Raw genomic sequence first — 16,688 nt, 5'->3', positions numbered from 1 at the left:
TTTTTTGCTGTTAAGGCCTTTTTTCTCTGATTCGTGTTTCGTCGGAAGGTTGCGCTCTTGATTTGGACTTTGAAAAACACACTCATTTGGAAATTAGTCCGTGATTATGCGTCCATATATGTTAAATTTACCAACTGTCACCAACGTGTTAAATTTTTGAGAGTTTGTCTAGAAAACGACATTATACCTGATTTTTTGAGGTTCAGGGTACCGGAAAATGGGGTGTTTTCGAACCAAGCAGTACACAGTTTTCAGACAAAACTTCTAAGAACGGAGATAAACAAGGCAAGGACAGATGAGAAAAACGTTGAAGTCAAACTAGAAAGGGCGAGAGGCGAAGTACAGAGGGGTGTAGATGAGAAGTTTTGGCTTTCGGTAATTAAATATTTAAGTCTTAGGGGACAAAGACAATTAACAACAGTCAAAGAGACCCATCAGAAGAAGCTAATGAAACTATCAGAAAGGCAAGACCGACCTCTAGGGAAGCAAGGTGAGGGTTCGGTAAGAGCTCTTGATGATGTTGAATTACCAAATTGGGTACAACAAGTGTTGGCATTAGGGCCAAAGCATCCCGTCAGGATAAATTTAATGAGACACACTTTCTCGCCGACATTGACATCTTTCTATCGGATCTCAAAAATTGTAAAGTCCCCGGGGAGGCCCTTTGTGAGATCGAAGCTGTGGCAAAAGCCTATGCTAAGAGGGTGAAACAAACACCATCTGACAAAGGCGTTGAGAAGGCCCGAAAGTATCTGAAGAGTAATGGATTAGTTGCGGTACCGTATGACAAAGGTGTGGGTTTTTGTGTAATGAGAAAGGACACCTACGAGAACAGTTTGTCGGAAACATTAGATTCAAATCAATTCAGCAAAAGTAAAGGAACAAGTGATGCGATTGCTTTGAAGATAGAAAGAGACATCAATAAGGAGTTGTTGGCTATGAGGAAAAAAGATGAAATAAATGAGAGTCTCTACACAAGTATGAGGTCTACTGGGGGGCAGCCCGCCAGGCTTTATGGGTTGGCGAAAGTGCATAAAGTGAATACCCCATTAAGACCGGTCCTCTCCTTGCCTGTTAGCTCTTATTATAACTTGAACAAGGTTTTTGCTAAATTTTTCGAGAAAATTGAGGGCGCAAACATCGAAACCAACTCACTAGATGCGAGAGAAATTTTAGAGAGCACTAATCTTGAGCCCAATGAAAACTTGATATCTCTAGATGTGAAGAGTTTGTACACAAATGTTTCACTGAAAGAAGCGATAGACATAGCTCTGAGAAAACTGTATGAGCAAGATGAACCACCATCAATTGCTAGGAAAACCATGAAGAGACTGTTGAACATGGCAATTAGTCAAGTCCATTTCAAGTGCAATGAAACATACATGGTACGTTCAGAAAGATGGTTTGGCAATGGGGGCATCTCTTGCCGTTATTTTAGCAAATCTTTGGCTGGAGCAGTTCGAAACTGCACTATCAAAGGATATTCCCGAAATGTTTTTGCCCGAGAAAGATCTTCACGGAATATGTCCCGAGTGCAATAAGAAAGTCACGTACAGGTCAAAAGGTGTAGAATGTGAATGCTGTTTGAACTGGTATCACGTAAAATGCGGTGATATATCAGATGATGAGTATCGAAATATAAGTGAAACCGTCTGGTACTGCAGAAAAAGCATCGCAATAAGGGAGAAAAATAAGTCAGGGCAACAATCTAAATTGTTTCTCCGTTACGTTGATGATATAGTGAGAACAGTGAAGGGTGATCCTGAAAAAGTGCTACGGGCTGCAAACTTACTACATCCAAATTTACAGTTCACAATAGAGACACCAAACACAAACGGAACTTTGGCATTTTGGATTTACAAATTAGTATTGACAAAAGCCGGAAAATTAGCTGTGGGTGGTATCAAAAACCAACAGATACAGGTACCATACTCAATTTTAGAAGCTGCGCCCCCCCTTCAGTACAAGAGAAGTGTGATTGAAGGAACTGTTCACCGGGTTTTCCGCAGTACGTCAACATGGGAAGAATATGATAAAGCCATAAAAATCAACCGTGAGCAGTGGTTGGATAACCAATATCCGGAAAGTTGGTCGTCGCGGGTTGCATCCCATGCCCTTGAAAAGATCATCAGCGAGGGCAAAAACAAAAAGAACATGGCTGAGAAAAAGAAGCCCTGTGATTATAGCAGTGATTCACCACCCATTTTGATGGTCCAATATAGGGGGAATCACAGTCAGACATTAGCAAAAAAGTGTGCGATATCACCAATGCGCTGATAATATTCACGACGAGGAAATTGAAAACTTGTATGCCCTCTCTAAAATCCTCCTTTTCCAGTGAACTGAAATCAAAAGTGGTGTACGGACTTGAATGTTGTGGGTGCAAATCCATCTGTGTTGGCCAGACGGTTCGACATCTCACCACAAGGATTGAGGAACACCGAAAAGAGGATACCCCAGTTGGACAGCATATAAGGCAGTGTGGTAGTGAGCGTGGTAAGTCTGAGTTTAATTGGAAAATAATCGACCAGGCGTCCAGCAGCATCAAGTTACTTACATTAGAGGCGCTGCACATTAGGAAAGAGAGACCGGCAATTAACACGCGCGACGAGTTTAGAAGTAGGGAGCTGACACTAAGGCTATAGTTCCAGAATCGAAAAATTCTGGTTAAAACAACAAATTTTGAAACAACTTACATGTTAGCATAAAAATTAGCCACAAAACGAAAATGTGAAAAAAAAATGAAGAAAACTCTCAGAAATTTGTGACAAAATGTTTTAAAATGTTACATAATAGTTGTTACATAATTTCAGTGATATTTGTAAGGTTTTGATTGGTTGAATTTTTAAAATTTTGAAGTAATGATGTGTGTGACACTTTTTATGATCTTTGATCATTTTGTACAGATAGTTTAGAATTTTTAAAACCTGAAGATGCACAAAATGTGCGAAAACGTTTGTTTGAATTTACAATTTTAACGCATTCTCAAAATAATAATCATAATAATAATGAAGGATTTAGGATAAGTTCCAGGGGAATTGCTTCCCTGTCACTTTCAGTTTATTGAGTCTCATAGAAATTCAGTTTTTCAGTATTGATGCAATTTGTGCAGTCGCAGCATAATCTCCAGGCTTCCAAAGACTTAGATGGTTTCCAAAGAGACGATGCATAGCTGATTATTGGCACTACATATCCTCTGTATGCATTCTTCTTAGTGCTTATGGTCGAGCTATTGGCTAGGTTTCTTTTTAAAGAGAAGAAAGCTTTTAGCGATTTAGCGGATCTAGTTTTAGCGTGTTCCGTCCAAGACAGGTTGTTTGTGACTATAAGTACAAGATCTTTCATAAGATCCGCTCCTGGTATATTCTGTTTTTTTTTCATGCAAACAGACATACCGCCTTTAAACTGAAGGGTTTTGCATTTACTTAGGTTCAAACACGTAAAATTCTTGGAGCACCAGCTCCAAATTTCATTCGAGTCGATATTCAGGGTTATTGCGTTATCTGAGACAATTTTATAGTCGTCAGCATAGCCGAAGCAGTTGGACATGGCCACCGTTGGCAGGTAATTTATGTACAAAATAAACATGAGTGGGCCAAGTATTGATCCCTGCGGAATCCCACTTGTTATTGGCAGTAATTTTGAGATCCAATGCCCGATTCGCACCTGCTGGTATCTATCACTGAGATAATTTTTCAGCAGACCAAGGCACGCGCCACTGAAGCCGGTATGAGAATGCTTTTCAATTAGTTTCAGGTGGTTGAATTTATCAAACGCCTTTTCAAAATCACGATACAGGGATGAAAGGTTATTTACACTCTTGTTGTCGTACATTAGATAGATTTCGTGGAGATAGAGTATGATGTTAGTAATGGTTGAGCGTTTCGTGAACATGCTCGTTGCCAAAAATCAGATTCGCATTTTTTCAGTTGGAAGCATTTGCTGGTATAAAAGGGTATTGCGTGAGATCTTGTTATGCCTGTATCAAAAATCTGTACATACTTCTCCCAATCAATGTCAGTTTTCGATTTGATAATCCTAGCAAAAAGTAAAACTACATGCATTTCATGATATAAGGACAGTGGTAGTAAGTGAAGTCTTTGAAGAAGCGATTTATATGAAAGCTTGTTTGTGCCTTATATCCAGATACTTGCTCGATGTTGAATCTTCTCACTGAGTGCCAGTTCGGACTTAGATGGTTTCCAAAGAGACGATGCATAGCTGATTATTGGCTCTACATATCCTCTGTATGCATTCTTCTTAGTGCTTATGGTCGAGCTATTGGCTAGGTTTCTTTTTAAAGAGAAGAAAGCTTTTAGCGATTTAGCGGATCTAGTTTTAGCGTGTTCCGTCCAAGACAGGTTGTTTGTGACTATAAGTCCAAGATCTTTCATAAGATCCGTTCCTGGTATATTCTGTTTTTTTCATGCAAACAGACATACCGCTTTAAACTGAAGGGTTTTGCATTTACTTAGGTTCAAACACGTGAAATTCTTGGAGCACCAGTTCCAAATTTCATTCGAGTCGATATTCAGGGTTATTGCGTTATCTGAGACAATTTTATAGTCGTCAGCATAGCCGAAGCAGTTGGACATGGCCACCGTTGGCAGGTAATTTATGTACAAAATAAACATGAGTGGGCCAAGTATTGATCCCTGCGGAACCCCACTTGTTATTGGCAGTAATTTTGAGATCCAATGCCCGATTCGCACCTGCTGGTATCTATCACTGAGAAAATTTTTCAGTAGACCAAGGCACGCGCCACTGAAGCCGGTATGAGAAAGCTTTTCAATTAGTTTCAGGTGGTTGAATTTATCAAACGCCTTTTCAAAATCAAGATACAGGGATGAAAGGTTATTTACACTCTTGTTGTCGTACATTAGATAGATTTCGTGGAGATAGAGTATGATGTTAGTAATGGTTGAGCGTTTCGTTCTGAAACCATGTTGTGAGTTATGCAGCAGTTTTTGCACCTTCGAGTACATTTTATCAAACTTCAGTTTTTCTAATACCTTCGATGTAGCATTCAGAAGACTGATTGGTCTGTAATTGGAGACTACCTGTTTGTTATTTTCCCTGTGGATAGGCACTATTTCACTTACTTTCCAAGTAGATGGGAATTTCTGCTTGTTCGCAATCGTATTGAAAAGTAACGTTAGTGATTTTGAGATGGAGCTCCAGAGCTGTTTAAAGAGCAGGTTTCCCAATCTATCAGGTCCTTTTGACTTGTTTATGTTAAGATTTTTTAAAATGTCTTTATTTCGATGATATTAAAATGAAAATGATTTAGGAGGGTCGCATTATCACTGTCTAGGTTTGAATCATATGGAATGTTGCTGTAGACGGAATGGAAATACCGGTTGAAAAGTTCAGCTTTATCTTGGTCGGAGCGAGCGTTTTCACCATCAAGATACATTTCACTAGGCACAGTAGTAGAACGCCGAACGTTACGCAGATGTTTTTGAAGTTTATCAAAACGCCCTTCTTTGAAAAGTTCTCTCTCATGGTTTTGCTGATCCATCAGAAGAGCATAGGCCAAGTTTGTTTGCGATTTTTCCAACTTCCTGAGGTTAGCTTTGCTCGGCTTTTTAGTATAATTATTAGTTAATGTAGCTCGGATTTTAATAAGATTAGAGGTTGAGGGGGTTACCCAAGGCGCCAGGGACAGCCGATGTTTAGTTTGTAAGGGAATGTGCTTTTTTATAATACTATAAATCCACTGGTACCACAGTCTAGTCATAACATCGACATTGCTGTAGCAGTATGGAATGAAAGGCTCCTCAGCTATTTGATCGTTTATGGCTCTCCAGTCGGCTTTGGTATAAGCAAACTTTGCAAAGTCGAGTTCAATTTCATGTGGTCTGTCGCGACGGAACGAATCGTTAGACTGAAATTGAATCCTTGCCTTGTAAGGCAAGTGATCGCTGGCGAAGTGGCTTTTCAGAAAGTTATTAATGCAAACGTCAGAAAGGATATCCCCATTATTGCATAAGATCACGTCCAGTAAGTATTTTCTATGGTCGATTTTAATCGCTTGTTCATAGTTCAAGCTGCAGCGAGCATCCAATACCACCTGTTCATTCTCAGCTCTGGATGTCAGTGTAGACGAGTCAGTTAGTGCAAAATTAGTGTCTCCTAATAATATCACATTTCGAACTGAGTTTTCTTGTTGCACATATCTGATATTGTTTAGAAGTATCATCAGTTTATTTGCTGAGCACCAGTAGGAATTGTTTGACGGTGCGCTATACATGCAGCAGAAAAACAAGGGAATTTTGAAGTGAAGTTTAGTGATTACACAATCTGGTGAGTCAAACATGATTCTCGTGTGGGATATATTCTTTTTCACTCCAATTAGGACTCCTCCATGCTTAGTATTACCATTTTTACTGGGACGGTCACTTCTATGTATATCAAACTTCGGCAGAAAGAGCGCTGCATTGTCTAAATTTTCGGTGAGCTAGGTTTCCGTGTAGCACACTATATCATAGTTATCATTAACTTGTAGACTATATGAGAGGTCAGCTCTTCTGTTGTAATCTAGGATGCTTCGTATATTGAATAAAAGAACAGTTGCGTAGTGGTTTAGTCAATCATTAGCCTCCTTTGGGTCCTCATAGACAACCCATTTTTTGTCTTGTCGTATTAACAGTTTCCCATCGCGGATCCTGAAGTCTTTTTTGTCAATTTCTTCGTTAATAAGTTCGCGACGTTTTTGTAGCGCCTCATTCTCTTGTGCTGCCTTATCTTGTGACAGCTCACGACTGAGATAGACTGACTTGTCGTACGTTTTTAGTTTGCTTGCCGAGGAAAGAATAAGCCGGCGCTGCCAAGAATTGGACACTTTGACTAGGATTGTTCGGGTTTTCGTATCGTTTCGTGGTCCAAGTCTCAGTAAATCGTTGATGTTGCAGTTAACTTCAATGTGGGCAAATACCTGCTGGATTTCTGCAAGGTCGTGTTCCTGTCGCTTTCTAGGATCTCTGTCGTCTGATTCTTTGATTCCTCGCACTCGTATTCCCTCAGGGACCATTGTTACTTCAGGTGTTTTGCGAATGGTTGCTGCTGGTTGATTTACTTGCGTTGTTTTAGGTTGATCAGATTTTTCGATCAATGCAGTTTTGATTTCGAGAAAAGAATTTTTGAGTTCAATCATTTCTTTTTCGATATTCGTAATTTGCCTTTGATTGGTTTCACTTACCTCCATTTTTGCAATGAGAGAAATGATTTCATCGCGTTTGTTTTGCTCCACACAGTCATTGCACAATAGCATTACATTTGTTTTCAATTCAGTCATTCCAGCTATTGCTGCTGCACTCAGATTGGTACATTTTTTGGTTAGGTGAATTTTGCAAGAGCAAGCTATACAGATGAAAAGTGGGTCACGTGCACGCACTGGTCCTTTACATGTTTTGCAGGCTTCATCGGAAGCCGAAGTTACTCGGGAACGAGAAGCAACTTTCGCTTTATCGACCATTACAACGACTGGGAGAATAGATAGGTAAAACTACGGTTCACGAAAGGGGAGTCCTGCGGTTTACTGTTTCTACTCTGAGGCTCGGAACAGATATGTAAACCTATGGTTCCCGAGAGGGGAGACCAGCAGTTCAGTTTCTATTCAACGAGAAAAACTTACTTAATAGGTGCAGTTGCAATTTCGAAATCGACACTCAAATGTTGCCAGGTGACCTTCTCTATTGCACGAGTCTGAGTATTTTGTGTACAAAATCTTGTTTTTCAGGATGCTCTAGGGATAATTCGTCTGCTAATTTTGAAATCTCGTTGGCTATGTCCTGTTCGGAGACAGAAGATGGTACGTTGCGTTCGTATGCGTCGTTACCACCAATGAAAAGTACAATTAGATCGTATTTACCCTTTTCCGGCAAGAAGTCGATCACACTGCCAATCCGAGCTCCAGGTAGAGAAAAAATGTTGAAATTCGAGAGTCTGCAATCAGCAGGTTTCTAGATGAAGACGTTCTGAATTGATGATAACGTCTATACATTTACACGGAGCAACCACGGCTAATCCGGAGAAACATTAACCTGAAAGCAAACTATTTAATAAGTTTATCACAACAACAAGTTTATAAATAAAAGATTTCTTCGAAAGCAGTATTATCAAAAATAGTGCCCAGTACACAGGGAGCGTTCGCACCCTGTATTGCGAGGGAGATTCTCTGCTCTAGAAAACTACCAGCTCTGGGTTCCTCGGTACAAAAGCTCAAATTCTTAGGGCTTATTCATTAAAATCTGTGCTAGGGAAAATTGAAAATATATCCATCATTGATTAAATCTCTATAATTGTCAGATTTCGATCTTTCGCTTCGACCGCCGCCGCTCGGGGGTTACAAACCGAGCCTTCGCTCATTCTACTAGGTGCTTAAGATGCCTACCTACAGCCCATGTCATGCTGATTTGACAATTTCAACCTCAGACTTTCACAAGGTATGACATTTGAGCATTGCGATCCGAACTGAATCTGGTGAGCAATGAACTTCACATCAATAGGTTCTAGTTTCAGAGTCATTTAAGAAATTTCGTTATCAAAAGTGGGCGCCGTCCAGCTACGTCCAGTTTTCCTGGATTTCGTTTTCTGGAGCTAAACACACTTTGCTGAGTCAAACCAAATTTTCAATGCATCGTGATAAGGTTTCATATTCGTGCTCCATATCAAAATTCCACTCAAGGTTTTTTTTCGCTCCTACTGCTGAGGCTAAAATAGCGGGTAAAACTAGAAGGCGAGTGGAAGCCAAAACTCAAAACAACTTTGGCTCTCGGGAGACCTTCTTGCAAAAACGGGCTATCAATCTTTTTTACACTTGTTACCCTCCAAAAAAGCTTTTAAAATTCAGGCTGAAGTAACTTTTGAAAAATAAAAATGAGGTAAAAACCATAATGTGCATCCAGCTCATGGATATCTTCCAAATTCTTTTCCAGCTCAACTATTTTTTTCATTTAGCAGTTATTGGTGACAAGGTTCGTCTATACCGTAGCCCAAGGTTACAAACTGATTCTTGGATTTTTTAGGTAAATGATTTTTGAAATAGGCCCATAATTGTATTGTACTGCGTACTTGTGTCGTAACCTAGAAATCATACCTTATCTTTTTTTGGGTTTAGGCTTGAGCCAAAGCCTTTTTCCAACTTCATTATCTTTTTAAGCACTCGAAGCACTATCTTGTGGTCGTCGGCGAGGTTTCTAGCATCTAAACATTCAAGCTTTTTTTACCAGCATCTGTTTTGTTTCAGCAAAAATTGATAAAGCCTCGGTGTCACCTTGTTGTGTTCCTCCTGCAACATAAGGATAGATATTCTGTTAAAAGGTAAATAGCTTCACTCTAGGCACAATGAGTACGTTTTTTCAAACGAATTAAATGACTTGTTAAAATAGCGATCCGGAAATAACAATTTTTGGAGGTTTGGAATTTTTCGAATAAAAGAAATATAAAGAACATTTTAAAGCGACGGAAAAGCGAGATGATTTGGAATCAAATCAACCAGGTTGAGGAACCTACCACCGGTACGGAAGAGACGAGATATAAAAGAAATGTTATTATATTGTGATGAAGATACGGGTCGATCCAATATTTCAGCTAGGCTTCCCTTATCTCTAAAACTAAAAAGTTTCCTTATAAGTAGTTGTCATACACAGAGGCGAAGCTGAGCTTCGCACCACTTGCACTACAAAATCTAGAAGTTGGAAAAAAAAACGAAAATGTCGAAACAGTTGATCTATCAAAACCAAAATGACTAGTTTTAAAAGCAACAACTCCAAGAGAATAGAATCTGAAATGAGCATTGTTGAAAAATCAATTTGCAGTAACAAAGCTGAAAACACCGTAGCAGAAATTTTTTCAGGTGAAAATCAAACTTTTTTGTTTTCTTTGATAGATAAATAGAAGGTCAGAAGTATCATAGTAACCGAGGTTACAATCAGCATACCCTCCATCATAAACTCCATTCAAAGCCAATGTACAAATATTATTTACCAAATTTCACCATATTTTTGTCTCTATAGCATCCTGATAAAAAAATGGCTTATCACAGTTGACCTCTGAAAATAAGCAATTGGATTAAAGTAATTTTAATCTCTAAACCTAAATAAAAGAAACTTAATTATTTTCCAAGGAAATTTCTGTGGCATTAATTTGTTTTGGTTATGTATGTTTCGAAATAAAATACCCAATTTTTTGGGACTATTTTGTCAGTGTCAATTTGTATGTTTCTGAACATAGATAAAATGATTGAGGAACTGTATCAGTATTTTGATGTTCTAATCGGCGTATAAGTTCGACGAAGAACGAAATCAAACAAATGTTTCCTTCGTGAATTTCTCCATACAATACTATCCTAATAAATAGACTACAAACTACGAAACAATTTTTTCTCGTAAGACGAAAAAGCTGCAGGAAGAGACCTTTTGAGCATGAACAAACTTTTAGAGCGACTGTAACTGAAGCTACCGAAAGTGACAGACTCAAATATCAGCAAAATTTTAAAGAACAAAAAGACACAAATCTGATACCAAATTAGCTGAACAACTTCAGCAAATTCTATCATTTACCCAAAGTAATAGCTAAGAACAGAGTTATCAGCAGCTATGAAAATGAAAAATCAGACACATTGAATGATTTTTTTTCACTCTGTTTTCTCACCTAAAGAATCATTTTCACATTGAAAACTTTAAAATAGAATGCCCAACCTTGTCGATTTCCAGTGCCTCCATAGAGATATTCACAAATTAATCGCAACACTGGATTCGAAAAAAAAATTTAGAGGTCCTGAAATTCTCCCAAACTTTTTTTCCCACAAAATTGGTAGGCGAATGGCAGTCACCCTGAAAAACTTTCAGAAATGTAACACGCATCAGGAAATTATCAAGCAGGTGCAAACTGGCGGGGCTGCCATTTATGTTCAAAAAAGGCGATAAGCGTAAAAAAAAGAACCACCAACTTCTATCATCCCTTAATATTGGCAGTAAAATTTTTTTTTAATTGTATCTAAAGTGAGCTGTACAAGCGTTTTGCAGAGCATTTATTCTCAAGACAGCTTGGTTTTGTCAGGAAACGCTCAGTGGTCTTACACATGCTAAATTTCTTCAAGAAAACTCACAAATCTCTTGACGAAGGTTTATGTTACGATGTCATTGCTATTCAACCAAATTTTCAAAAATGTTTGCTAAGTGTTTCATAGATAAATTCTCAGAACGTTTTGTCAACAAGGCTTAGTAGGATGCCTAATTGAAACGGTTCATGGTTATCCCATAGGGATAACTACTAAAACCACTTCGGTTTTCTGTATTTACTTAAGTCCTGCCGACTGCACTAAATTTTAGCAAACCCTACTTGTTTGCTGATGACCTTAAGATTCTCACCTTGAATAAATAAATAAAGTTGAAGTCTAAGTACATTTCGATTAAATTTTTATTGATGCCTGGCTCAGCAAAAACAAAATGCTTTCCTAGAGTTGCTTCCCAACAAACCGCGAAACTCCCATGGAAACGAGATTGAAGAAAACTAAAAAAGTTTTCTATATCCCGAAAAAATATGTTTTCTACAAAGAGAAGACATCGTGTGAGCTGGGCCTAATCAAATCCTTGCTACTACCGTTTGACTTATGGGTATCAATATGCTGCGCTCACAAGATCGCATATTTCGTGCCTGAAATATTCCAAAAAAGAGTTTCCGTTTTGATAACTAGGACAAAAGATGCCGGTTACCTTGGTCAACTGATAGTGCTGAAGAGGTTAAAATTATCATTGTTTCTTCAGCTACATGACATTTTTTTAGTTGCTAAAATTGGTAGTAAATCTATCTCTAACAAAAAAAACTAGCTGCCAAAAATGAAATATTGGGAGGAAAAATTTGGAGATTTTAAGGCTGAGTAAAACAGGAACAGAAAAAGCAAGAGGAGAATTCACGTTTGAAACTTTGAAAACAAAAAACAGATTGAATGAGTTTGGATTTTACTAAGTTGATGGGCTTCGCTTGCAAAAACAGGATTTTGAAAACGATGTAAAATGCCGTCATTGTGAACTTAACATTTGCAGCTGACTAATTGTATGCGATTGCATTGGATGCAGAAAATTGAGGAGGAATTTATGGAGAACTCACTGGGAAAAATCCTGTCAGCAGTAGCTGTAAGTTCCGATCAACAATAATATCGCTCAATTCTAAGCCAGGATTCTTTTTCTTGACTTGTATTGCCTCAAATATTAAATTTTTTTTCAGTTTTTCAACTTATACCTAATGTCTCCGACTAATAGCGATCCGGAAATAACAATTTTTGGAGGTTTGGAATTTTTCGAATGAGAGAAATATAAAGAACATTTTAAAGCGACGGAAAAGCGAGATGATTTGGAATCAAATCAACCAGGTTGAGGAACCTACCACCGGTACGGAAGAGACGAGATATAAAAGAAATGTTATTATATTGTGATGAAGATACGGGTCGATCCAATATTTCAGCTAGGCTTCCCTTATCTCTAAAACTAAAAAGTTTCCTTATAAGTAGTTGTCATACACAGAGGCGAAGCTGAGCTTCGCACCACTTGCACTACAAAATCTAGAAGTTGGAAAAAAAACGAAAATGTCGAAACAGTTGATCTATCAAAACCAAAATGACTAGTTTTAAAAGCAACAACTCCAAGAGAATAGAATCTGAAATGAGCATTGTTGAAAAATCAATTTGCAGTAACAAAGCTGAAAACACCGTAGCAGAAATTTTTTCAGGTGAAAATCAAACTTTTTTTGTTTTCTTTGAAAGATAATTAGAAGGTCAGAAGTATCATAGTAACCGAGGTTACAATCAGCATACCCTCCATCATAAACTCCATTCAAAGCCAATGTACAAATATTATTTACCAAATTTCACCATATTTTTGACTCTATACCATCCTGATAAAAAAAATGGCTTATCACAGTTGACCTCTGAAAATAAGCAATTGGATTAAAGTAATTTTAATCTCTAAACCTAAATAAAAGAAACTTAATTATTTTCCAAGGAAATTTCTGTGGCATTAATTTGTTTTGGTTATGTATGTTTCGAAATAAAATACCCAATTTTTTGGGACTATTTTGTCAGTGTCAGTTTGTATGTTTCTGAACATAGATAAAATGATTGAGGAACTGTATCAGTATTTTGATGTTCTAATCGGCGTATAAGTTCGACGAAGAACGAAAACAAACAAATGTTTCCTCCGTGAATTTCTCCATACAATACTATCCTAATAAATAGACTACAAACTACGAAACAATTTTTTCTCGTAAGACGAAAAAGCTGCAGGAAGAGACCTTTTGAGCATGAACAAACTTTTAGAGCGACTGTAACTGAAGCTACCGAAAGTGACAGACTCAAATATCAGCAAAATTTTAAAGAACAAAAAGACACAAATCTGATACCAAATTAGCTGAACAACTTCAGCAAATTCTATCATTTACCCAAAGTAATAGCTAAGAACAGAGTTATCAGCAGCTATGAAAATGAAAAATCAGACACATTGAATGATTTTTTTTCACTCTGTTTTCTCACCTAAAGAATCATTTTCACATTGAAAACTTTAAAATAGAATGCCCAACCTTTTCGATTTCCAGTGCCTCCATAGAGATATTCACAAATTAATCGCAACACTGGATTCGAAAAAAAAATTTAGAGGTCCTGAAATTCTCCCAAACTTTTTTTCCCACAAAATTGGTAGGCGAATGGCAGTCACCCTGAAAAACTTTCAGAAATGTAACACGCATCAGGAAATTATCAAGCAGGTGCAAACTGGCGGGGCTGCCATTTATGTTCAAAAAAGGCGATAAGCGTAAAAAAAAGAACCACCAACTTCTATCATCCCTTAATATTGGCAGTAAAAATTTTTTTTAATTGTATCTAAAGTGAGCTGTACAAGCGTTTTGCAGAGCATTTATTCTCAAGACAGCTTGGTTTTGTCAGGAAACGCTCAGTGGTCTTACACATGCTAAATTTCTTCAAGAAAACTCACAAATCTCTTGACGAAGGTTTATGTTACGATGTCATTGCTATTCAACCAAATTTTCAAAAATGTTTGCTAAGTGTTTCATAGATAAATTCTCAGAACGTTTTGTCAACAAGGCTTAGTAGGATGCCTAATTGAAACGGTTCATGGTTATCCCATAGGGATAACTACTAAAACCACTTCGGTTTTCTGTATTTACTTAAGTCCTGCCGACTGTACTAAATTTTAGCAAACCCTACTTGTTTGCTGATGACCTTAAGATTCTCACCTTGAATAAATAAATAAAGTTGAAGTCTAAGTACATTTCGATTAAATTTTTATTGATGCCTGGCTCAGCAAAAACAAAATGCTTTCCTAGAGTTGCTTCCCAACAAACCGCGAAACTCCCATGGAAACGAGATTGAAGAAAACTAAAAAAGTTTTCTATATCCCGAAAAAATATGTTTTCTACAAAGAGAAGACATCGTGTGAGCTGGGCCTAATCAAATCCTTGCTACTACCGTTTGACTTATGGGTATCAATATGCTGCGCTCACAAGATCGCATATTTCGTGCCTGAAATATTCCAAAAAAGAGTTTCCGTTTTGATAACTAGGACAAAAGATGCCGGTTACCTTGGTCAACTGATAGTGCTGAAGAGGTTAAAATTATCATTGTTTCTTCAGCTACATGACATTTTTTTAGTTGCTAAAATTGGTAGTAAATCTATCTCTAACAAAAAAAACTAGCTGCCAAAAATGAAATATTGGGAGGAAAAATTTGGAGATTTTAAGGCTGAGTAAAACAGGAACAGAAAAAGCAAGAGGAGAATTCACGTTTGAAACTTTGAAAACAAAAAACAGATTGAATGAGTTTGGATTTTACTAAGTTGATGGGTTTCGCTTGCAAAAACAGGATTTTGAAAACGATGTAAAATGCCGTCATTGTGAACTTAACATTTGCAGCTGACTAATTGTATGCGATTGCATTGGATGCAGAAAATTGAGGAGGAATTTATGGAGAACTCACTGGGAAAAATCCTGTCAGCAGTAGCTGTAAGTTCCGATCAACAATAATATCGCTCAATTCTAAGCCAGGATTCTTTTTCTTGACTTGTATTGCCTCAAATATTAAATTTTTTTTCAGTTTTTCAACTTATACCTAATGTCTCCGACTAATATATGCGCTACTTTCCAAAAGTGTGTAAGTCTGTATTGCTGAAGGTGGAGGCCTACCGTTCAGTCAGTTTTCTTCTGCTCCTCCTTCTTAGTGGTCAAATGCCGGTTAGTTTGTCTGACATAGATGGAGGTATATTCACTACATGACAATTCATAGACCACTCTTGACTTGATGTCTTACAAAATGTTAAATTGTATAAAATTGTATAAAATTCTAAAATGAACAAGATTGTAATTTTTTTGTGGCAAAAAAAATGAATGTTGATTAAACGATCTTAAACTACTTTAGCGCAGTATTAGTTTTGGTTTTCTTTATATTGAATCATTAGCATTGGGGGTTTCACATCTTTTGTTGTTTGAATTGAATAACTCCTCTTATTGTCCAGAGGCTTGCCCTTGACCTCAATAAGTTTGTTCAGAGCGTCTGCTGCCATTTTTGTAAACCATGTTCAAGGTTTCGATAAGTCCGCCATTGCGCCTTAATATTTTCAACAGCCTTATCAAATTCTCTCAACCAGATGCTTTTTTACATAATCTACATACAGTCACTTGGATAATTATACGCTTATTTTCGGAGTTGAGGCGCAGCTCCTATAGCTCAACATAGTCCCATTGTCTGTTGTTTTTTGACATCAATTGCTGGTTACTCTCTTATTTAGTGAAACGTTTATCTTCAAATCCAGAAACAGCAAGTTTCCGTCTGGATTATTTCCTCCAGAGTGAACTCTAGATTTGGATGAAGAGAATTAGCCGCATCAAGAAAACAAGTTGGCTCTTTTTTGACTGTGCTAACAATGTCTTTTTCAAACCTGAAGAAGAATTCTACCCGTGGAGTATCTTTCTCATTGTTTTTAACGCGGCAGCAGATTTCACAATACCAGACTTTCTGCGTATTCATCGTCTTATAATTTTCCACATTAAATCAGAACCAGTTTCACAATTTCTCGGGTTAACACCCTTCGATTTTTTTACTGCTTTTCTGCTGCAACACGGGTACCAACCGTTCCTGTCATCCATTGGCTGTACCACCGCTACGCCGGTATTTCCTGTTTCAAAGCAAAATTACCTTCCTTCAGCCTTAGATTTGCAACAATTATCGCGAGAGAAGCACCCATTGCTAAACCAACAATGACCTTGCTAAGCGCCATATTCAAGGTCTGTTTCACTGTAAATTTTTGAATGTTTGGAGGAAACTCCTGGCTATACAGTTACTGTTAGGCATTTTCAATTGCTTTCATTAGGTATTTTCTATATATAGAAGTGATAATGACAAAAAGGTAATTAGTAGAATGTTTTTGTTTAATAGTGAATTTGTTACTGATTACATTTCTTCAAAATAAAACTCGACACAAGAAAAAACAGTATAATATTTATTACTTAAACAAATTTTCATTGTCTGTTCGTTTGTTTTTGGACTTCGTTTGCCGGAGCTTTTCCATCTTTCCCATGCTTAAACCACCGTTTAAATTTATCTATCTACGGTTTACGCGCATCTATTCAAGCGCATGCGCCACACCAAAAAATTCGCTTACGGAATTTTTGCTCCTAGT

The 16,688-nt window shown here is 37.5% G+C and overlaps 2 protein-coding genes across 2 annotated transcripts in view; one reads left to right on the top strand and one right to left on the bottom strand.

The window, feature by feature from the left end:
* Positions 1 to 8,079, bottom strand: part of LOC134843549 (ubiquitin-protein ligase E3C-like) — a 98,420-nt gene extending 90,341 nt beyond the window's left edge. The window contains exon 1 of the mRNA XM_063859659.1: positions 8,059 to 8,079. The gene's annotated coding sequence lies outside the window, so the exon portion shown is untranslated. The remainder of the gene's footprint in view (positions 1 to 8,058) is intronic.
* Positions 810 to 3,172, top strand: LOC134844870 (uncharacterized). Its single transcript, XM_063861687.1, has 2 exons — positions 810 to 1,343; positions 3,113 to 3,172. The coding sequence occupies exons 1-2, from the start codon at positions 810 to 812 to the stop codon at positions 3,170 to 3,172; spliced, it is 594 nt and encodes a 197-aa protein (XP_063717757.1).
* Positions 8,080 to 16,688: the final 8,609 nt, after the last annotated feature.

This window comes from Symsagittifera roscoffensis, chromosome 4, assembly GCF_963678635.1.
Source record: "Symsagittifera roscoffensis chromosome 4, txSymRosc1.1, whole genome shotgun sequence".
In the NCBI taxonomy this organism is placed as follows: Eukaryota; Metazoa; Xenacoelomorpha; order Acoela; family Convolutidae; genus Symsagittifera; species Symsagittifera roscoffensis.
Note: the sequence above shows the minus strand (reverse complement) of the source record. Positions and strands in the feature narration are given on the sequence as shown.